General features: G+C 42.1%; 1 protein-coding gene across 2 annotated transcripts in view; it reads right to left on the minus strand.

The window, feature by feature from the left end:
• Window positions 1-1305: 1305 nt before the first annotated feature.
• The window catches only part of SLC35E3 (solute carrier family 35 member E3), a 31354-nt gene continuing 8196 nt past the window's right edge, over window positions 1306-24463 (minus strand). Inside the window, exons 4-5 of one of the 2 annotated variants that reach the window (XM_079936625.1) lie at window positions 22951-23033; window positions 15673-18095 (exon numbers count right to left, since the gene is read on the minus strand). In XM_079936625.1, the coding sequence (XP_079792751.1) occupies window positions 17909-18095; window positions 22951-23033 (270 nt within the window). In that variant the 3' untranslated portion in view covers window positions 15673-17908. Of the gene's footprint in view, window positions 1584-15672; window positions 18096-22950; window positions 23034-24463 lie in introns of those variants that run through there. The other variant, XM_079936626.1, reaches the window with a different exon arrangement.

Raw genomic sequence — 24463 nt, forward strand, 5'->3', positions numbered from 1 at the left:
ATTTTAAATGGCTCCACTTATGTCATCTTCCATGGTATCCATCTACTTGATTTGTGATACGTTTCTACATCAGTGGATGTTTAAAAACATTTATTTCTAAAATTTCAGTAAAGCCAATATGACTTCAATTGTGGAAACAAGTCCCTTAAAATTTAAACACCAATTTAAAAAAGTAGAGTCCTTATCACAATTAAAAATAAATAAATAAGGTTAAAAAAATAAAAAGGAAAGTAGGATCTAGATCAGAACTGTGTCCGGCATAGCCATTTAGCAATAATGTGGAAAGGAAAGCGACCATGACCAGCTGTGTCAGGAGTCTCTTGCATTGCCACTGCAGCCCTCTCAGCCAGGCATCAAAATATTTGAAGCAGGAATTTGGCTGTGGTCCTTAACTCATTTTTTTAAAACAAATATTTATACAGTGCAAGATGTCTGAAAGACAGCCTGATCAAAACATACAAAGTCCCTGCCTTTTTGGAGCTTGCAGGGCAGTGAAGGAGAAAGGCTAGAAACAAACAAGTAAATATATAATTGCAAATTGGGATGAAGATTTGGAAGGAAAAGAAATGGGTTCTTAAAAGAGAGACTAACAGAGGGGCATCTGGATGTAGATGTAGACACAGCCTTCCTGAGATCTGCATTAGGGGAAGCTGTCTAAGCAGAGGGTGGGGAGAGCTTTGCAGGAGACAGAAAGAAACTCTGACAGACACCATGAGTAATGATCACTTGATTACTCAGAGAGCTGCAGCATTTGGGGACATGTTAATATTTTCTTCTTCATATATGTGTCACTGCACACAGTTTAGTATTTTGCATAGGGCTATGTTCTCTGGCCTTTAGACTGACAGCTCTGCACAGTGTGCTGCATGCAAAGGACTCTTGACTCACGCTACCCACTGAATAAAGGACGATTTCTTTGAGTCTGCCTAGTTGGGAAAGTCCCCTTGGTTGGATTGCTTCACCCATGGATTTTGCATTCCTAGCATCTAACAGAGTGTCTGCCATAATCAGTGCTCAATAAATATTTGTGGAATAGTGAATAAAAGACCAAGTGGATGAATAAATCTTCTACTACATTCAAATGTCTATTTCCATGTGTCTGGTGAAACCGCTCATTTAGTCATTCAGTCATTAAATGAATAATCAATGAACAGGGCGTGCCAGGCATTGTGCCAGGGCTGGGGGTACAAAAGTGAGCAGAAACAGACAAGACCTTGCCCTCGTGGAGCTTATAGTCTACATATTACAAAAGTCAGAGGTAGAAAATTAATCAAGCACATATTGTATTTTCTTTATTGTCAGGAGAGACTAGGCACAGTGTCACACGTTGATTTAGTCACATAATTTCCAGAAGCCCAGAGCAGGGCTCCTTGGTGAGTTGAAGCCAGAGTCTACTATTCAGGCTAAGGTACAGATGGTGAAACCCTGGACTGGGGTTGGCCTCTTATAAGAAACACGGTTCTGTTGCAATCCAGAGGACAGAGTGCCCACAACCAGGGAGTAAGTCTGATTTCAAGTGACAGCGACTTTTGGAGCCAGGTTCCACCCTTCGCCCAGTGCCTGCAGATTGGGGTGGCGATGAACTGAGAAGAAGCAAAGCAGAGAAGATTCCACAAAGAGAGGATTAGAGAGATGCCATGGGTCAGCCATGGGTGGTCTCACTGCCCTTGTTTCCAGGAAGGTTGCCCTTTCCCATCAAAGCTGACAGTTAGGTCCCCTTACTGAGGGCTGGGGTGGAGGTGAGGGAGTGGAGGGGTATCTCAGGCCAGGTTTGCTCCTAGGAAGGGAATTACAACCTTCCTGCTTCTCTGCATAGATTTGGCAGTAGGACACCATCCTTTTGTAACCTCCCTATCAGACCACCACGGAGGTTAGACTAGTCACTCAACAACCAATCTGCACAGAGGAACTTGTGCTGAGTAGACTGCTCAGCTTCAAAGCTCACTGCTCTTTGTCTATATCGCATTTAGAATAAAACAAAAGCTTCATAAAGAATCAATGTATCTCGGACTGCTCACATTGAGAGAGAAAAAAATTTTTTTAATAAATTTATTTTTGGCTGCGTTGGGACTTTGTTGCTGGGCACCGGCTCTCTCTAGTTGCGGTGAGCAGGGGCTGCTCTTCCTTGCGGTGTGTGGGCTTCTCATTGCGGTGGCTTCTCTTGTCGCGGAGCACGGGCTCTCTAGGCGCGCGGGCTCGGTAATTGTGGCTCGCAGGCTCTAGAGTGGAGGCTCAGTAGTTGTGGCGCATGGGCTTAGTTGCTCCGCGGCATGTGGGATCTTCCCGGACCAGGGCTCGAACCCGTGTCCTCTGCATTGGCAGGAGGATTCTTAACCACTGCGTCATCGGGGAAGTCCGAGAGAGAAATTTTTAGGAGAATTGTTCAGAGAAACTCCTTTCACTGAGCTGATGGCTACTGTTCCTTCCTCAAATGATAGATTCCTGTCTGTGACTTGATAGCTTCTAGTTCTCCAGACCCAAAGTAAAGAGGGATACATCAGATATACTACACACACACACACACACACACTATGCATTTATGTGCACTAACAAGAAAGTTTTACCTATTGAGTGATTGTTTTCTAAAAAAGAGGCTCTAAAGATTACAAGTATAGGTTCCATGGCCATACTGCCTGGTGTTCTAGCTCTGACACCAACTCTCCCATTCTCTGCGTGCCTCAGTTTCCTCATCTATAGAATGGGGATAACAGGATTATTGCAAGGATTAAATAAGTTAATACATATACTGTTATTATTGTTTATGAAAATAACATGGGAATCCCCCCTAAAGGAATTTTAGGGGCCATAGAAAATAGTGCTGTTATCCAGTCCTGACTGCCTTCTTTCTTGTCTCTCTCAAATGCTAAGCTCTCTCCTGCCTCAGAACTTTGGCCCTTGCTGTATCATCTTAGAAACCTCTTCCCCAGTCTTGTGCATGGCAGACCCCCTTTCATCCTTGAGTTCTGGGCTCAGATGTCACCTCCTCAGAGGGGCCTTCTTAAAAGCAGCCCCTCCTCTATCCCTCGAGACTATCACATTCTCCTTTTTTTTTTTTTTAATTTGGCTGTACTGCACAGCATGAGGGATCTTAGTTTCCCAACAAGGGATTGAACCCGTGCTCCCCTGCAGTGGAAGCGCAGAGTCCTAACCACTGGACCACCAGGGAAGTCCCCTACATTCTCCTTGTTTATGCTCTTCACAGAGTCGATCATGCTCTGAAGTCACCCCTGTTTACTTCTCTACTTGTCGATCGTCTTCCATCACTGGAACTTAAGCTCCACAGGGGCAGTGATGTTGTTGTCTTGTTTGCCATGACATCCTGAAGGCCTCGGGCAGTGGTTCTCAAAGTATGGTCCATGGACCCCCTGGAAGGGTCTTGTAAGGTCAAAAGTCTCTTCATAATAATAGTAAGACTTCCTTTGCTTTTTCACCGTGTTGACTTCTGCCCTGATGGTGCAAAGGCAATGGTGGGTAAAACTGTTGGCCCCTTGGCATGAAGTCAAGGCCGCGGCACCAGCTTTACTAGCAGTCATTATATTCTTCTTCACCTCCGTGTACTCACAGGAAAAAAAAAAGCCAGTTTCACTTACAAGTCACTTAAGAATGTCCTCGAAGAAGCAGTCAAAATTATTTATTTTATTTAGTCATTACCCTTGAGTACGTGACTTTTCAGGATTCTGTATGATAAAATGGGAAGTACACATAAAACACTCTGGCTGTACACTGAAGTATGTACATTGGTTATTTTCAGGAAGAACTCACTCCTGATTGAGTTATGAGCTGGAGTAAAGTGCTTTTTTCATGGACATAATTTTCAGTGGAAAGAACAACAATATATCATGGACAGGAACACGGAACTAAAGATGTGGTTTTGAGAATTACCAGCTTAGAAGTGATAGTGAAAGATAATGTCTAATAAGTATCTGACACTGGTTTACCCACTGGCTGACAGACAAGTTTTCTGCTCTCAAGGAGCTTCCTTTTTGTTTTTTTAAATTTATTTTTAAATTCTTTTATTTTTGTCTGTGTTGGGTCTTGGTTGCTGCATGCGGGCTTTCTCTAGTTGTGGCGAGCGGGGGCTACTCTTTGTTGCGGTGCGCGGGCTTCTCATTGCGGTGGCTTCTCTTGTCGCGGAGCACAGGCTCTAGGCGTGCGGGCTTCAGTAGTTGTGGCTTGCGGGTTCTAAGGCACAGGCTCAGTAGTTGTGGTGCACGGGCTTAGTTCCCAGACCAGGGCTCGAACCCGTGTCCCCTGCATTGGCAGGTGGATGCTTAACCACTGAGCCACCAGGGAAGCTCCTCTCAAGGAGCTTCTAAGAGAATAAAGAAAGAGTAGAGGTCAGGATTGAGGTTTGCTGAATATTCGAAGCTAGGGGCAAGGAAGAAAAAGAGAAGTCAACAGGAAACCACTTAGGAAATGCATTAGTTAAAGAAACATTTCTGCAAGCAGTATTGCTTATTATTAGCAAAGCAGAGCGGTTACGGGCTACATGCCAAAATGTTCAGACAATCCTCTTATAACTGTAACTGTAATGGTTTTATCCAGCAAAATGAGATTCTACTCACACTAATACTACTTTAAAGGATCTTGCTTTTCTTCCTTTAATAGAGAATCCTTGCTTGCCCAGAGAATTCTCAAGACGAGAACATCCTGAATTAATGGGCAAGTGTCAATACCACAGGTATCCCTAATTATGAACACTTCGTCAGATTCACAATAAGAATGACAATTAATTTTTCATCCCTGTGTCACATACATCGTTGTATTCATTCCAAAAGTGACTTAAGTAGATGTATAACTGATTCGCTTTGCTGTACAGCAGAAACTAACACAACGTTGTAAATCAACTATACTCCAATAAAAGTGAATTTTTTAAAAAGTGACTTACATTTAGAGTGCAATCACAAACCTTAAACTTTTAAAAATAATCCTCTTAATAAACTCAACTTGCATTTTTCTTCCCCAAAGACACTGGCCACAACCAGAGTTTAAACAAGACTTTCTCCCGTCGTCCATGTTGTGACTGTGCATGCATTCTGGGTTAGCCCAGAGTCTGAGGTTGTTGAGCCTGAATCAGTGCCCTATGAGGCAGATGCTGGAGAAAACAAGTCTCATTTTCATAGGCTGAGGGCAGCAAACTGCATTCCTTCAACCTCAAGTGTCATGGAGAAAACTCTTCCAATTAGAAAAGAAGGCTCCCGGAAAAGCATATGGAACATTTTTAATTTTATTTAAAATTTTAGAAATTATGCATTGAGATTTTAAAATAAAATTTTAGAACTAATTTAAATAGAAGGAGTAACAGATCTAGGACAACCAGCTGTTCCACATTAGGAATAATATTAGAAATTGGGGCCAGAGAAGTGGCCCAAAATGTCCCTCTTGGTCACTCCATGTTTAGCAGCAACCCCTATTTATTTATTAATCACATGTATGTATGTATGTATTCATTCTTTTAATCTTCCTGAGAAGTTCTGAGAATGGCTTCACCATTTCCCTCCTCCTGAGCTGTTTTCCTCATGCTTTGCTTACATCTTTTCTGGTTCCAGACACATATCTTGGGTCAGAGAGTCCACTCCTAAGACTTCTAATCTCACCTGTAGTGACTTCCAAAGCCTCCTTGAAGCCACAAGATCACCTGGTTCAACACCTGTACCTTGAAATCTGATCATTCAAGATTCCAGTCCAGGGGGACTTCCCTGGTGGCACAGTGGTTAAGACTCTGTGCTTCCGAGATAAACCCACGCACACATGGTCACCTTATCTTTGATAAAGGAGGCAGGAATGTACAGTGGAGAAAGGACAGCCTCTTCAATAAGTGGTGCTGGGAAAACTGGACAGGTACATGTAAAAGTATGAGATTAGATCACTCCCTAACACCATACACAAAAATAAGCTCAAAATGGATGAAAGACCTAAATGTAAGGCCAGAAACTCTCAAACTCTTAGAGGAAAACATAGGCAGAACACTCTATGACATAAATCACAGCAAGATCCTTTTTGACCCACCTCCTAGAAAATGGAAATAAAAAAAAATAAACAAATGGGCCCTAATGAAACTTAAAAGCTTTTGCACAGCAAAGGAAACCATAAACAAGACCAAAAGACAACCCTCAGAATGGGAGAAAATATTTGCAAATGAAGCAACTGACAAAGGATTAATCTCCAAAATTTATAAGCAGCTCATGCAGCTCAATAACAGAAAAACAAACAACCCAATCCAAAAATGGGCAGAAGACCTAAATAGACATTTCTCCAAAGAAGATATACAGGTTGCCAACAAACACATGAAAGAATGCTCAACATCATTAATCATTAGAGAAATGCAAATCAAAACTACAATGAGATATCATCTCACACCAGTCAGAATGGCCATCATCAAAAAATCTAGAAACAATAAATGTTGGAGAGGGTGTGGAGAAAAGGGAACACTCTTGCACTGCTGGTGGGAATGGGAATTGGTACAGCCACTGTGGAGAACAGTATGGAGGTTCCTTAAAAAACTACCAATAGAACTACCATATGACTCAGCAATCCCACTACTGGGCATATACCCTGAGAAAACCATAATTCAAAAAGAGTCATGTACCACAATGTTCATTGCAGCTCTATTTACAATAGCCAGGACATGGAAGCAAACTAAGTGTCCATCGACAGATGAATGGATAAAGAAGATGTGGCACATATATACAATGGAATATTACTCAGCCACAAAAAGAAACGAAATTGAGCTATTTGTAATGAGGTAGATAGATCTAGTCTGTCATACAGAGTGAAGTAAGTCAGAAAGAGAAAGACAAATACCGTATGCTAACACATAAATATGGAATTTAAGGAAAAAAAATGTCATGAAGAACCTAGCGGCAAGACAGGAATAAAGACACAGACCTACTAGAGAATGGACTTGAGGATATGGGGAGGGGGAAGGGTGAGCTGTGACAAAGCGAGAGAGAGGCATGGACAGATATACACTACCAAACGTAAGGTAGATAGCTAGTGGGAAGCAGCCGCATAGCACAGGGAGATCAGCTCGGTGCTTTGTGATCGCCTGGAGGGGTGGGATAGGGAGGGTGGGAGGGAGGGAGACGCAAGAGGGAAGAGATATGGGAACATATGTATATGTATAACTGAATCACTTTGTTATAAAGCAGAAAGCTAACACATCATTGTAAAGCAATTATACTCCAATAAAGATGTAAAAAAAAAAAAAAAAAAAGACTGTGCTCCCAATGCAGGGGGCCTGGTTAGGGAACTAGATCCCTGGTTAGGTAACTAGATTCCACATGCATGCCACAACTAAGAGTTCACACGGCACAACTAAGGAGCCCACGAGTGCAACTACGGAGCCTGCCTGCCAACAACTAACGAGCCCACATGCCGCAACTAAGGAGCCTATGAGCCGCAACTAAGACCTGGGGCAACCAAATAAATAAAATAAATATATAAAAAAAGATTCTAGTCCATTCTCAGCATTAAGTATCCCAAAACAATAAAAGATGGCTTAAATTGTTTGTTTGTTTTTGTTTGTTTATTTATTTTTAGGCCATGCAACCCGGCTTGTGGGATCTTGGTTCCCTGACCAGGGATTGAACCACTGGGCCGCCAGGGAATTCCCTGTTTTTATTATTTTAATAAATGCACACAAAACAAAAAACTCTTCAACCTACCAACCATTTATAATACCATCTCTGTTAATCTTTACTGTTAAAGGTAAAGGTTCCACAAGCACTTGAAAAGAATGTGTGTCCTCTGCTTGTTGAGAAAAGGGTCCTCATGAAACCTATTAGACAACTTTACTCTCAGGCCACTTGCTCTATCCGCTTCTGACAGAGGTGTGTTAAAAATCTCGATTATCCTTTTAATTTTATTATTGCTTGTTATGTTGTTCATGATTGCTTTCTCTCTGTTACACTTTTTCTTTGCTTTTTTTTCCCCCCTCTTCTCCAACTTTCTGTTGAAGAGATGCAAGGGAGGATCTGGATGCCTTGTTCCAAACTCCTGCTCTGATGGAAAAAAACCCAGTAACTTCTGGCACACATGTACTTTTTGAAAGTGGAGAAATAGATTTAGCCCCTCATGCACTCTCCTGCTTTGCCTACGTGAAGTCCAGAAGTTTGTCAAAGGATGATGAGTCCTCATCCTTCACCTGTCACCTCTGCGTTTCTGGCCCTTCCTGAATGGGAGAATGGAATACAGGAGCAATGAAAGACAGGGAGACCGGGAGGGTGAGGCAGAGCACAGGCAGCTCCTGTAGTTTTTAGTGGATAATTCAACCTTGGATTTTAGGGATAGCTCTTTTATTCCTCCTTCTCTCTCTCTCTCTCCGCTTTCCTTCCTCTAAAGTAACATTGAGGTTTAGGGGGAATTCTTCAGGGAATTAATAAAAGCTGCTGTAGGGAAATGCATTCATTCATCTGTCAAGTATTTAAGTGCCTGCATTTGTATATATCAATGAATAAAACAGATCCCTATCTTTGTGAAGCTTACACTCTGGTGTGGGGACGGACAGTAAACCATAAATATATGACTATGTTAAAATGGTACAGTATAAAGTTACAAGTTCTATGGAAAAAAGAAAAAAGTATAGGGCAGGGTAAGGAGAGTCCACATTGCTGGGAGTGAGGGTGAGGCAGGCCTCATGGAAAACGTGAGGTTTTGAGGAAAGACTAGAAGGAAGTGAGTTAGCCACACAGACAACAAAGAAAGAGCTTCCCAGGCAGAGCTGGAGCAAACACCCCAAGCTGTGAGCACGCCTGCAGCGTGCAGGGACAGAGCGTGAGGGCCAATGGCGGGGGGCAGAGGAGGGGCTGAAGGGTGAGAGGAGATGAGGTCATACGCTACATAGCCCTGAGGCCACTCCTTGGATTTGGATTTTTGAGTAAAATGGGGGCATCACTGCTGGGTTTCAAGCAAAGGGGTGACACGACAGGACCTCTCTGGCTGCTGTATTGTGAACTGTGGAGAGTTAGGGTAAAAGTGGGGAGATCCTTTAGGAGGCCATTGCAATATAAGTGGAAACGGATGAAGAGGTTGGATTCTGGATCTGTTGGGAAGGTAGAGCCAACCAGCCTGCCAGACTGGGCAAGAAGGTAAGAAAAAGAGAAATGTCAAGAATGACTGAGATTTTTCATCCGAGCAAACGGTAAGGGAATGTTGCAGGAGGAGTGGGTTTGGGGTGGGGGAAGATCAGTCTGGTTTCGGGTGTGTCGGTTTGAGATATCTATTGGACTGCCCGGCGGAGATGCTGAAGAGGTCATCAGACTAACGAGTTGTGTATGAGATGCTCCAAACTTTCCACCACACATGCTCTTCTTGTCCCTCCACTAAACTCCAAGACTCTAGTGGGCAGGGGAGGTGTGGGAATTCAAAGCCCCTAAGAGAAGACCTGCGGTAAGCCAAGTAACCGAGAGGAGGCCAGGCTTTAATCACAAAGCTCCTCATAACCAACTCACCTCATGGCCCAAACTCCGGCCATCTCCTTCGTATTCTCCCCACATGGTTGGAGGCAATCCTGCACGAACTGTTTGAAGACCAGCTTTTTACTTTCAGTCCATTGCAGAGTGATACTTTTGTAAAAGACAAAATCAAATGCCTGGCTATCATAGCAGTACCAAACTGCTATAGAAGTTTCTCAACACTTATTCTCAATTTCTGTACTTACTTTGTTTGAACAGGTAACAAACTGCTCATGGGCTGGCACTGGTCCACAGACCATCCCTTGAATGACACTGGCCTAGAGGACTTTTATGGCCCGCATGATCCAGGAGTAGTTCATAAACCCTGCGATGGTCATTCTTTGAGTGAACTTCCTTTCTAGCAGGTTCTAGATGTTCATCTTGACTTCCTGATTTCTCTGACCCCTTAGGGCAGGGAAATTCAGACTGTCCCACTTGGATGTGCATCTTCACGCCGGGAAAAAGGGGGAGACCAAGGTTGGGTTAGAATGGAGATAAACATGACAACATTCAAGAACCCATGATGAGAGGCCATACTTCTCCAGAGCCACACAGTGCTGTGTCAGGGGAAAAGTGGACAGAAGTTTTAGCTCATAGTTTCCTTGGCAAAATCCCTGAGTTTCAGAACAGCATTGAGCTTTTTCGAGGTGTAAGAAATTCGCAGGCTTGACACCCCTGTGAGGAATGCTGTTTGAGTACAAGCGCTGCATGTCCTCAAGATGTTCTTTGATTACAGAAGAATGGTCCTCTGTTTGGCTGAATTCTCCATGACAATCATTCTGCGATAATAAGCAGACATTTCCTTTCAGCACAGAGGTTCTCACCAATGTCCATAGCCCTGTGTGTGGGCACTGGGAGACCCTCTAGTGAAGCTCCCTCTTCCTATGGTTTTATGGAGGTCCTGGACCATTATCAGAGTGAGTTTTTCCTAGGTCCTCTTATTGAATATCTGTAGAACCTTCAAATTGATGCCTGGCTCCAAGACCTAGGCATGACCTTGTAGTCATTGGTGATACTGCTTCCTTCATCCACCAACTCAACTTGAAGAACTGCAGGAAGTAGTGGGGATGAGGTAGTGACTGAAGAGGTGTAAGGTTGCTGGGGCAGGGGGAGCATTGGGTAATTGGGGATGACCACAGTCAGGGAACACAAAGAGGATGGTGGAGGGCAAGGTTGGCCACCTCCCACTTGGTTGGAAAGTTTGTTCCTGGTTGGAACTGGTTCACTCACCCCAAGCCAGCAATAGCCCCATGTTTGGACCCCATTCGTGAGTCCCCAGGTCCGTCAGATCATTCCCTCTCTTCCATCCACCTCACTTGCTGGGGTTTGGTGCTCTATGGAATGCAAGGATGGCTGGCGTCAGGCTAGCCACTAGCCTATATTCACTTTTAACCAGTTAACGTTTACTTATTGCTTCCTGGATTGTAAAATCTATCAGATAGATCAAGTCCTCCATTTTTACCCCTTTTTACCCTCAAAAGTTCACTGGCATACTTTTAGCTGCAAGTATCAATTAAAAGTGGCTTAAACAAATCAGGGTTTATTTCCATCTAGAATAAGAAGACTGGAGATAGGCAGCTGATGACATTGCTTAAGCAGCTCAGCACTTCTGGATCAGGTTCCTTCACCGCTCCTTTACCAATCAGCACAATTCTAGATATCCACGTTCTGTGGATGTGGCAACATGGTAATAAGAGAATTTAGCATGTCTAGCCTCTAGAGGGTAGGTGAACAAAAACAGGGATAGGTATTTGGCTAGGAAACCAACTGTGTCTTCCATAGCATTTTTGCCTATTTTTCTCCGTATAATGTTTTGGTAAATTGTATAAAGCATTCTGTTTCTAACAAATATGGCCAAGGCGTCACTCCATAATTCTCTAAGAACTCCAGTCCCAAGGTTAGTCTTGCTTCCAAACTCCAGGCAGAGAAAAACCTGGAGAGTCTGCTCATTCCTGTGGTAAACTGCAGTTCTGGATATCCCAGGAGATCTCAACAGACTAGCTGATTTCGAGCCTCCCATCTCTTGGGTTAAGGCCCACCCATCACTCTCCTGCACGGAACTGCTGTCTCTAATTTTAAACTGAGAAAACAGGAATTGAGAAAACAGGAAACTGACTTTTTGCAGGGAGTGTAAGAACAAACAGGAAAAAAATGAAGACATTTGGTTGATACAGATCGTTTGATTTTAAAAGGGAAAATAATCTCATGTAGGTAACAAAAAAATTCAAAATTTAGAAGTGAATATGAATCTAAAACTGCTCTTAAAAAATAAAGTCCTATTTATTTATTAAAAAAATTTTTTTTGACCGTGCTGTGTGGTAATTGTGGTATTGGTATTTCCTAACCAAATACCTATTCCCGTTTTTGTTCCCTGACCAGGGATCGAACCCGTGTCCCCTGCAGTGGAAGCATGGAGTCCTAACCACTAGACTGCCAGGGAATTCCGATAAAGTTCTTTTTAAAAAAGGCGTAGTCCTGGTTGGTTAAATAAATATGCAGGCTTGTTCTTGTGGTATACCTAGTATTTATGAGATATTTTTAGTTAAATAGAAAAATGTGAATTACTATGCTTTGGGCGATGTGCTGTTTGCCAAATTAAAAACAGTATAGCAAAAAACATCCTCCAAATACCCATAAATAATCAGTTGAATTGGCAATAATTCACCTCCTAGTGATTTCATGTGAAGTGTAAAGCAGACTGGATAAATCAAATGAAATCATGTCTTCTAATACAACAAATATGAAAATTAATGTTTTGTATAGACTTTTAAAAAACAATATATGAGTAATGAAGTGCATATGAACAAGAAAACAGTTCACATAAGGACCAAACAAAACCTTTCTCATTAATTTAATCTAATATGCTCTCAATGTAAGTGAATGAGAAATTACAATTCTAATCTGAAAAAGCAGAATCAGGGGATTTTGAAGATGGAGGGTCCCTTGGAAATCACTTGGATCCAAACCCTCATTTTATAAATGAACAAACTGAGACCTAAGAGGCAAGGGAGTTGCCCAAAGCCAAAGGCCACCCGGGTCAAAAAGGCAGAGTCTGGACTGGAAGCCACGATCCTGATGTCTAAGCCAGCCCTGCTCCCAAACAGACTGGCCTTTCTCTTGGCAGGCTTCTTTCTGTTAACCTCAGCAGTGACAGAGACAAGAAAATGCGTAACTAATCACCCGTTAGTGGGCTTGCAAGATTGTTTTTTTCAAAGTATGCTGGTGGTTCGCAAAAGTTAACTGTTGATTTTATTAATAGCAACCCACATTTCAAGTATGTTCAGGAGCCAAAAACAAAACTCCTTTTCAGAGTAAAAGATCATCACTGTTACAGAAGTATGTGCACTTCCTCCAGGGTTACGCAGGGATATTTGGTGCTTTACAATTTTAATCCTATAATAATAAATTAGCATTATGAAAAAAGTCGTAGACTCACACACAAAAAGCCCCCATTCATGTCAAGCAACATTCAATATTGCTTGAAATATTGCAGTTCTGCAATAGCAACAGAATTGTCTATACCCTGGGATCCATTTCCTTAACTCTCACACACTGACCACTCAGCTTTCTCCAACCCACTTTTTGCCTCCATCACGCCACTGAAACAGCCTTACTAAGGTCCACAGTAAACTGTCAATAAATACAGTGGTTATTTTTCTGTGCATGTCTACCCTGACCTCTCAACAAAACCGTCACCTTTGGCCATCCTCTCTCCCATTATATCATCATCCTTGTTTTCCTCCTACCTCTTTGACTCTTCCTTTTCAGTTTCCTTTGCAGAATTACCTACCACTGCCAGTAAATGCTGGAGTTCCTGAAGGCTCAGTTGTAGACTTTTTGCATTATACTGTCTTCCTAGGTAAGCTCATCCTGGTCTATGCTTTCGTCCTCATCAGGCATACTCCAGTAACTACCCGTTTATCTCCACTGCAACCAAAACTCTCCTGTCCCCAAGAAGACATACAGATGGCTAATAGGCACATGAAAAGATGTTCAATATTGCTAATTATTAGAGAGACGCAAATCAAAACAACAATGAGATATCACCTCACACCTGTCAGAATAACCATCATTGAAAAGTCTACAAATAACAAGTATTGGTGAGGGTGTGAAGAAAAGGGAACCCTTGTGCACTGTTGATGGGACTGTAAGTTGGTGCAGCCATTATAGAAAACAGTATGGTTCCTCAAAAAACTAAAAATAGAACTCCCATAGGATCCAGCAATTCCACGCCTGGGTACATATCCAGAAAAAAATGAAAACTCTAATTTGAAAAGATCCACAAATCCCAATGTTCATAGTAGTACTATTTACAGTAGCCAAGATATGGAAGCAACCTAAGTGTCCATCAACAGATGAATGGATAAAGATGTGGTGCGTGTGTATACACACACACACACACACACACACACACAAACACACACACACAGAGACATACAGAAAATGGAATATTACTCAGCCATAAAAAAGAATGAAATTCTGCCATTTGTAGCAATGTGGATGGACCTAGAGAATATTATGCTTAGTGAAATAAGTCAGAAAAAAAAAGAATGTATATAGCAAAACAGAAACAGACTCACGGATATAGAAAACAAACTAGTGTTTACCAGTGGGGAGAGGGAAGCGGGGAGGAGCTCCTTAGGGGTATGGGATTAAAAGAAAGAAACTACTATGTATAAAATAGACAAGCAACAAGGGTATATTGTATAGCACAGGGAATTATAGCTATAACCTTGTAATAACTTTTAATGGAATATAATCTGTAAAAATACTGAATCACCAAGCTGTAAACCTGAAACTAATATTGTAAATCAACTATACCTCAATTAAAAAGAAAACACTCCTGACTTCTAGACTTGTGTATTTGATTACTTGATTAATAATTGGATTTCTCAAAGATGCCTCAAAATCGAGATGGCTACGTAGGAACTCGGGCTCCACCCTCCCCACCCCAACCGTCTTCTCACGTTTCCTACCTGAGAGAGTGGCACCATCCTCTATCGAGCTGCCCAAATCAAACACGTGTGATTCTTGACTTCATCCCCTCCCATGCCCTCCATTTCCAATCCATCTCAAGTCTACTTGATCCCGTCTACTAAATCCTCTTGATCTACCCGCTTCGTCATCTCACCACCACCCCTTCAAGCTATCACGTCTCCTAGCATCTCTCTGGTTCTCTTCCAACTGTTTCAAAACAAACGGGTCGACCGTGATGACGTTCAGAACACTCTCTTCTTGCTCTTACTGGATGCCTAGCAATGTCTACAAGGTATTCTATGGTCCGAGCCTGGCCTTCCTTTCCAGTCTCGTGTCATACCACATCTCTCCTTCCCTAAATGTAGCCGCTATGCTCCATCCTTTTTGCAGTTCTTTAAACTCATCATAAACTTCTCCAACCAATGGGCCTTTGTATGTGCTATTCCCTTTTATCAGAATGCAATCCCCCTCTTTGCTTAGCTAACTTCTATATGCCCATCAGATTTCAGTTGAGTTGTTCTTTCCTCGTGGACGCCTTTGCTGACAGCCAATCCTAGGCCAGATTCTTTTGTTACATGCTCCAGAGAACCACGTTCCTTTTACTATTTGAGTTTGTACTAATAAACTCACATTTTAATTTAATTAATGTCTATCTTTTCTGCTAGACCAATGTTTCTTAAGATCACAGGGGACACAGGAGTGTCTTTGCACAGTGTCTAGCACAGTATTTGGCACAAAATATATGTTCAATAAAACTTGTTGAATGAATGAAATGATCATTGTATTCCTGATGTTAGCAAGTATAATCCAGTTCAAGTTTGGAAACAGAAATGCAAAACAGAATCTATCTAATAAATCTGGTCTTCATTCGTTTAATCAGACTTTCTCCTTTGGCCATTCTGCATATTCATTCACCCAACAACTACTCACCGATGGGGTCAATGTGGAGTGTCGATTAGTGCTGTCGCTTTTAAGTAGATTTTTTTAGAAAAGATGACCACTGATTTGAAACTAGCAAGATTTAAAAAGTATTTTTAAAAATGCAACAGGAAAAAGCTTGCTTCATTTCATAGAAAAAGATTTCTCCGTTATGTTATTTTAAAAGGGAGATGAGGATTTTGTTTCATTAGATGCTGCATATTTGGGGGCTGGACAGGCCACTGTTACCCCTGCATATACACAGATGCCATCCTTCTTCTGCCGGTCCTAACATGCGACTTGAAAGTAAAAACATCAGGTTCTCTTTATTTATAACAGATAACAGCTGAAGTCCAGTCATCGAACATACAATAAAAAACAAATGCAGTTACATCCGTAACAAAAGGACAGCCAGCATGCTTTCTTCCATAGCACTGCATTTCTGGTTTGTCTCTATGGTTGGTCCTTATGGTCTGGTACATTTTTCCCCCAGGAATTTCCTTTTCAATGGGAAGATGGTCTTCAGGGCAAAAACTGTTTATCAGACTCTAGTTCCAGGAGTACATATTTTATTCACTTATAAATACGTACCCTCCCATGCTGTCTTGTTCCAACCTTCCTTGCATTCTTATTGACATCAGTCATTTACTATAACTCTCCCCCAACATTTATTATAAATCCCCTCCCCAAGTTGTATTTACAGTTAAGAAGAATTTGTACATGGCACAAATCGACTCAGCTGTTAGTGCACAGAAGTCGCATAATCCTCTGAAATACTTTTCTCCAGCTTTGGGGAAATAATTATATGTTAATTTAAACATACACAGAGAACATTTCTTAGACAAACATAACTCCTGAGGTCCATCTGGCAAGACAATCTGCTTTGTATTTCTTAGCACAATAAAATGTATCTTTGGAAACAGAGAAGAACCAAATGTATTTAAAACAAAAACAGAAAACCACACATAAAAATCACACAACAGATTGACTGATACATTGAAATTCTGTCAAAATAAGATTTTCAGTGAGGCTTTTCACTTCAAACAGGCCAGGAAAAAAATAATCCTAAACAGCATATTTTATACACGTGGCTCTTTGTCCTCCTAAGTGTTGTGTTCTCACCTGAAGTTTCTAAACAATGTTTAGAAAAAGAATTATTTATTACAAGAGGGATTACCTGTTTCAGTCAATTTATGGTGAGAGGTTATCAACAACTGCTTTGAATTCTCAAATGTCAAAAGTTGGAAGGCAGAAGTAGATTTTGCAATTAAATAGGTGGCACAATTATTTCCTTAAGTATCATGTATTCCCCCCGTAACATTTTTTTTAATTATCCCTTTAAAAAACTCATGGAACTCGTTAAATATTGACTGTTTCTCTACTTCTCAAATCTTTCCTCGTATCTTCATCAAGCTTCTGCTTAGTCTTTGAGTACATTTGCCTTGACTTGCTGCTCAAGGATTTTCCTCAGCCCCCTTAGAAAGGCTGACATAGTTCACTCCAAATGCTTCAGTGCCAAAGAAAGCTCCGCGGATGCCTCACACGTGGCGGGTAGGGAATGACAACAGGAAGGTAGTCTTAAGAAATTACCAACACGAAATGCTCAGAGGCCAGAAGAACAGTCACCAGGATAAGAAGAAACCTGCTCAATTCCTCCCGTAGTCCTTTCTTTGAGCCATTTAAACATGGAGCTATTTTGTTTTCTAACTTCATGTATAGTTTCTAGAGTCCACCGAGAGCTCAAAACAAGAAAATACCTACAGAAACTGTAGTTTTTTTGATAACATCTAACTTCTTACATCAATTTGCTACTAGAGAAATGGTACTTTTAGAACCGGATTTTGGCTTATGGTCCCCTTTACTACACTTTGCTTTCTAGAAATGTTATTTCATATCTATAAATGAAAAAAGCAGGAAGTTATACTAAAACAACGAAAATATCAATAGAAATGCTAGCTTTAAATTCTGACTTGAATACTTTGGCCTAAATTATAACTGGGCTCACATTGGGGACCACCTAAGAGCAAGTAGGGGAGTCCTACGTGCCTTTCCTTAAAAACCACTACACGTTTGTAGTACAGTGATCTGAATTCCTTTGTCACCATTACAGAACTTTAATTTCATGTACTTCATTTGATATAACCAAACATTCTGTGTACTTCACAGAATCATCTTTGAAAGGAAGCATGAGCCATGTTTTAGAGAATTACGTTTTTTAAAAAAGGTACTGTAAAAGAGAAAGTCATATTTATTTTATTTTTACTTAAAATTTTTTAAAATTTTTGGCTGTGCCACACGGCTTGTGTGATCTTAGTTCCCTGACCAGGGATCAAACCTGCACCCTTGGCAGTGGAAGCATGGAGTCCCAACCACTGGACCACCAGGTAAGTCCCAAGAAAGTCATATTTATGAATAAAATTTCCTTTGCTTAACTTCTTTCAAACCATCATTTAATGTATTTTGCAATATAATTTTTGTTTCATCTTTGAAAGTAACTTGCACACTTAATACTTTTTTTTTTATCTTCAGGCGACTTTCTTTTCTCTATGAAAACCTAATTAAGGACGTTGCATCAATTTACTCTTACTTCCTTCCTGTTCACTGAGTTTAATATGGGTATAGGCAAGAATGCCAAATAGTGTACATAACATGCCAAGACCCTGATTAATGGACAATGGATCCTTAAATAAAACATATCCCCCAAATAAAGTAATGCAGAACTTGAAGTGTCCAAACATGTTATAGCTGAGGTTTTTGGATAAGGATAAAAAAGAACAAGCCAGATGTTATATTCACACAAACACACACACACACACACACACACACACCCCACGAAGCAAAAGCTTCCTGTGCCTGGAGAGAAGTGCACGAAACGCAGACTAAACGGCGGCCCCACCCCTGCCCCCATCGCCCCGCCTCCCACCCCATCTAAAGAACAGGAACTTCAGTGAAGTGCTGGCTTGATCCTAGCTTCTTCAGGTAGGTTTTAGCAAGTAATCAGTGACAGGAGACTGCCTCAACTCTCCTTGTTGACCTCTGCAAAGAAGAGAAAAGGGGCTGCAGTACAAGGGTGGGGAAGGGATTCAGAACAAGGTACAGAGAAGGTCTTTTGTAGAGCAATTTGTGATGCTGTTTCATGGCACCATTTCTAAACTTCCCTTGGCAAATAAGGTGAGACGTGAAAGGTGCCAGATGGCTGACACAAGGTCAACACAGCCAGTGCGCTTAAGTTTAAGAGGGAATCGGGGACAGGGGATGGAACACCACTGAGCACCAATACATGCCAGGCACTACGCCAGGTGCATATATAACACCATTTTATTTAAGCATCACATTTCCCTCCACTGTGGTATCACTCCTCCCATCGACAACTGTAGAGGCTTGAAGATTTTAAGTAACTTAGATCACAGAGTTAGTAAGCAGCACAGCCAGAGGCCAAACATAGATGGGTCTATTTAACTCCAAAGTCCATGTCTGAGATGAGCAGACTGCCAGTAACTTGCTGCTGGATTAGGGTGTTTCCAAATCACTGTTCATTTAAAAGACAAACTAAAGACACACAAATGGCTCCTTTATAAATTATTCTCTTCCTGTATTTTAAATAGTTTTTTATATATGGATTAGTACTTTATTATTTTTCAGACGTCTGACATGTGCCCATCTACTCTTCCCAAACACAGTACTAGGAAGAGCTACCACTCTGTACCTCAGCATCATCGTGAGGATTAACTAAGCTCATATACGCGAGGCTTCGAGCACCCAGGAAGCACCCTATGGGTCAGCTGTCAACAGCAGCACTTGCGCATAATAAACACCTGCCAGGTGCTGGACACATTCTCTCAAGCACTCACCCAACTCCGTAGGTACCACAACCCCCGTTTCATAAGTGATATGAGTGAGGCCCGAGATCTACAAGTCACGCAGGCCCACAGGCAGCGGCGGGGCTGGGCTGGCACACCTGGACCTGTCGGACCTCAAAGCCCAGGCTCCCTCCTCTGTTCTGAGCCCAACTAAGCAGCTTGGAAGTTGCTTCCGAGCAGGAGAGCACGGGCTGAGTCACCAGGGTACCTGTGCTGGCCCGACCCAAGAAGGGTAATTTTCCTGCGGGATGGAGGACCTTCCCGAGGACGTTAATTATAACCATAATAAAGCAGGCTTCATTTTCAATTACGAGTGAACCGGCTCCCGCACTTCAGCATTTCCTTACTCCTCAGCCTCGCTTTGAAGTGCTCATGATCTGTTAACAATATTTACATGAGAGGAAAGGCAAATTTAAAGAAATGCTTCAGTGAATCCTTTTGTAAATTAGAAAAATAACACAGAACAAAACAGATGCAATCTATACCCGACATCTCCAATTCCTCTCTCTAATTCTCCACTCTGCTCCGGTCAGCTTCCACCTGGACACGCTGAAGTTCTCGTCAAAACCTCCACCTCAACACACCCCTTCCTCCATCCCTTTCCAGCATTCCTCAAGCTTGACCTGTCAGCGGCCTTGGGCACAGCTGACTCCTCTTCCTCCTCACTTGGCTTCTACACCCTGTCCTCCTTCCTTCCACCTTGATCACTCCTTCTCTGCCCCTTCTGCCTGGCTCCTGTCATCTCTCCAAACTCTAAACACCAAGGTGACCCAGGGCTCGGTCTTTGGGCACCTCTTTTTCTTCCACTTGTTTGCTTGGTAATCTCAGCCAGGCTCACTGCTTCAAACCACATCTACACACTACTGACTCTCTCCGGAATACCTCCAACAGAGACCTCGACCTTGAACTCAGATTCTTTTTACCCAAAACTGAGCACTTGGTCTTCCTCCCCACCCCCAAGCCTCCTGGGGGCTGTCCTATTTCAGTCCATGGCAACTCCACCCTGCCAGGTGCTCAGGCCCAAACCGGGTGGCAACCATCTTTCCTCTCTCATTCTCCACATCCAGTCTGCCAATAAAATCTGCTGGCTCTACTTGAACATATATCCAGAACCCAATCACTTCTCGCTATATCCACTGCGACTGTCCTGGTACCAAACCGCCATGGCTTCCTGATGGTTTCTCTTCTTCTCTTGCCACTTTCAGTACAGTGGTTTTCCCAACCAGGGGTGATTTTGTCACCTGGGCAAGGTCTGGACACAGTTTTGGTTTTCATAATTGGGGAAAGGGATGCTACTGGCGTCTCGTGGGTAGAGGCCAGAGATGCTGCTAAACATGCTCCAGTGGACGGGACAGGCCTGTCCACTGGACCAAAAAGGCCAATAGCACTGAAGTTGAAAAGTCCCCCCCACCCCGGGTCTGTTCTCAACACAGTAGCCCAGAAGGATCCTATCAGAACAGACAGAAAATCATGGCATTTCTCTGCTCAAAACTCCAACGCCGTCCCCTCTCACTTGGTGTAGGAGTCCTCGTGTGAAAGTTCTGCTCAGTCAGGCCCCCTGTTACTCTTCAGGGACAAAGAATCCATCCTTTGTTCTTCCCGCTCCAGCCACACAGGCTTCTTGTTCCTTCCAGCCTCTCACCTGCTGTCCCCTCTGCCTGGAACGCTACCCACCCTGCTCTGCACAGAGCAACCTCACTCCCTTCAGGTCTTTCCTCAAAAGTACCCGTCTTGCTGAGGCCTTCCCAACTACCCTCCGTAAAACTGCAACCCTGTCCCCAACATTTCACATCCCCTTTCCTGCTTAACCTTTTTCTCCTTATCACTTAACACAATCTAGCCCTGTATATGCCCATTTCTTATTTTTCTTGTTTATAGCCTGTCTTCCTCCCCAGAATTTAAGCCTGTGAGAGCAAAGGTTTTTGTCTCTTCGGTTCACTACTATATCTCCAGTGCCTGACAGACAGCAGATATTCAGTATGTGAATATTTATTAAGTCAAAGAACAGTTTATAGGGGGCATTCAATAAGTATTTGTTGACTGAATGAATGGATGCTCTTAATCAGGGCGCATACTTGGATGCCTTGACGCAGCAGCATGGTGCATAAATCCTGGGGCTAGACTACCTGGGCTCAAATCTGGACACCACACTTCTCAGCTGGGTAACTCCAAGTAAGTTATGCAACCTCTCTGTGCCTCTATTTCCTCTTCTGTAGAATAAAATGATAGAATTTATCTCTTCGAGCTGCTGTAAAAACTAAATGCTTAATACACACAAGATGTTTGGAACAGTGCCTGACACAAAATAAACATTTATTAAGTGTTGTTTATTTTTTAATTTTTAAAAAATATTTATTGGGCTTCCCTGGTGGTGCAGTGGTTAAGAATCCGCCTGCCAATGCAGGGGACATGGGTTCGAGCCCTGGTCCGGGAATATCCCACATGCCGCAGAGCAACTAAGCCCATGCGCCACAACTACTGAGCCTGCGCTCTAGAGTCCGTGAGCCACAACTACTGAGCCCACGTGCCACAACTAATGAAGCCCGCACGCCTAGAGCCCGTGCTCCGCAACAAGAGAAGCCATCGCAATGAGAGGCCTGGGCACTGCAAGGAAGAGGAGCCCCCGCTCGCCGCAACTGGAAAAAAGAAAGCCCGTGTACAGCAACAAAGACCCAACGCAGCCAAAAATAACTAACTAAATAAATAAATTTTTTTTTTTTTTTGCACAGGCTCCGGACGCACAGGCTCAGCGGCCATGGCTCATGGGCCCAGCCGCTCCACGGCATGTGGGATCTTCCCAGACAGGGGCACAAACCCATGTCCCCTGCATCGGCAGGCGGACTCTCAACCACTGCGCCACCAGGGAAGCCCTAAATAAATAAATTTTTTTTTTAATTATTTATTTATTTGGTTGCGCCGGCTCCTTAGTTGCGGCATGTGGGCTCCTTAGTTGTGGCATGCAAACTCTTAGTTGTGGCATGTGGGACCTAGTTCCTGGACCAAGGATCGAACCCGGGCCCCCTGCATCGGGAGCAGAGTCATAACCAATGCGCCACCAGGGGAGTCCCCAGGTATTGTTTTTTAAAAAAAATTATCATTATTATCACTGTTATTTACTGATAGTGGGCAAATATGCTGCTTTTTTACTTTGTTGACATCTCGGTGTTCACTCATTAAAAGCAAAATGTTAAAAATGGGCAGTTGAGTTTGATTCAGACATTCAAGTCATGACTCCACTTCCTGATTTGAAGTAACATTGAGAAAAGCAGGGACACCCGTAGCGAGACAAGTACAAAAACAAGCTCAAAAGTCAGAGCAACTGGTCTGAAATTATTTTCTGTTATTTGGATTAACCACACCTTTACTTTATTATTATCGAACTATCGAGAACTGAAAAGTGATGGAAAACATAAGTATCCACCCCATTATTCAGTCAACAAATATTTATTTAACCCCACTATGCACAAGGAATGGTGCTCTATGTTAATTCTGATAAGGGAAAAGGTCACCTATTCCTTAAAGAAAATTCAAAAGCATTTATCATACAGAAAGCTAACCCATTTCCCCAGTTCACAGTTCTTTAAATTTCCACAGACTCTAGTAAGAGACTAAAAATAACTCATTCTACTCAGTTTAGGCCATGCAATAGAAAGTGTGAGACTCAAATAAGGAAATCAATGTGACAGAGTTTTGGAGAATATAAAAGACTACACATTTGTAAGTTGTTAGGAAAAGGATACGTGACTGGTGAAGTGTTCCCAATGATCCAATAAATCGATAAGTTCACCATGAAAGCTATTACTCCAGAGAGCAGGACCATCAGCTACAAATAAACCAGAAGAATCATTAATGCAAAGCAGCTGCAATCATTGCAATCATCAAGTGAAAACACACTTCATCAGGCACTTCTATCAACCATTAAAAACAAGATTTTTAAAAAGAGAGAATCAAGTTGGGAGACAGCAAGAACTGAGGGTTAAAGAGCAGAATGAGTAGTATTCACAAATGTAATTCTGTCTACAAAATGCAATGGGAAATTCTCCACCAATATCCTGCCCCTGAATGTAAATCTCCAGATTCATTTTTCTTATCTATCCAAAGAAAGATTATTTTGTAATAATTTCTTATTATAAAAGTAATATATATTCATTACAGAAAAACCAGACAATAAAGATGAGCAAGAATATAAAGAATTCTTTTTTTCCTTCTAGTTTTATTGAGATATAATTGACATACAGCACTGCGTAAGTTTAAGGTGTACAGCATCATGATTTAATTTACACACATTATGAAATGATTACCACAGCAAGTTTAGAGAACATCCATCATCTCATGTGAATCCAAAATTAAATAATAGAAAAATAAATAGAAAAAAAGATTTTTTCCTTGTGAAGAGAACTCATAAGGAATTCTTTAAATCTCAACCACTCACCACTATTAATACGTTGGTATATATCCTTCCAGATCTTTTTTCCATTGAATTGTTTATATTTATTCTTATTTAAATTCAATCAGTAGGCATTCATCAGGTATCTATAAAACTAGGCCAGGCCTTGTAAGGAACACAGTGGGTTCCTGCCCTCAAAGATCTTAGAAACTGCTTGAGCACATGATAAAAATCTTGATAATCATAGCTTATACTGATATAGTACTTATTACGCACCAAGAATTGTTCTAAATATTTTACATATATTAACTCATTTAATCATTGCAAACAGCCACGAGGGAGTAAAATATCTTCCCTTTTTACAGACAAGAAAACAGAGCACAGAGAGGTAAAGCAACTTGCCTAAGACACACAGCCAGTAAGAAGGGCCAAGGTACTGGAGTCCCTGCTCCTAACCTGCTCTGCCATGCTACCTCTTAACCACATGAAAGAGAGAGTGCAATACAAGATGAACAGCTCAGGCAAGAAAAGAAAATGAGTCCTGAGCTCTACCTCGTTAATAGGCAAACAGACGATAGGTTCTGTAGGACGCTAGACAGGAGATGTCCTTCTTGGCTGCGATAGCAAGAACAGTCTTTGGATTTCAAATGCATGTTTTGATTAGAGAAAGAAATAACAGGGGCAGGAAACAGTATGGGTCAAAGCATGGAGGCGTGAAAGCCCAGATGTGTGCATGGGATGGCGAGTTAACCGACTTGGCTGAGGTGGGGAACCAAAGCAGCTGTACCACTGTAGACACACACAACATTCTGTCCACACGTATCCCACAATCTCATTGTAAAAGTTACAAAAACATTTTCTATTTC

The sequence above is a fragment of the Stenella coeruleoalba genome (genome assembly GCF_951394435.1).
Source record: "Stenella coeruleoalba genome assembly, chromosome: 11".
Lineage (NCBI taxonomy): Eukaryota > Metazoa > Chordata > Mammalia > Artiodactyla > Delphinidae > Stenella > Stenella coeruleoalba.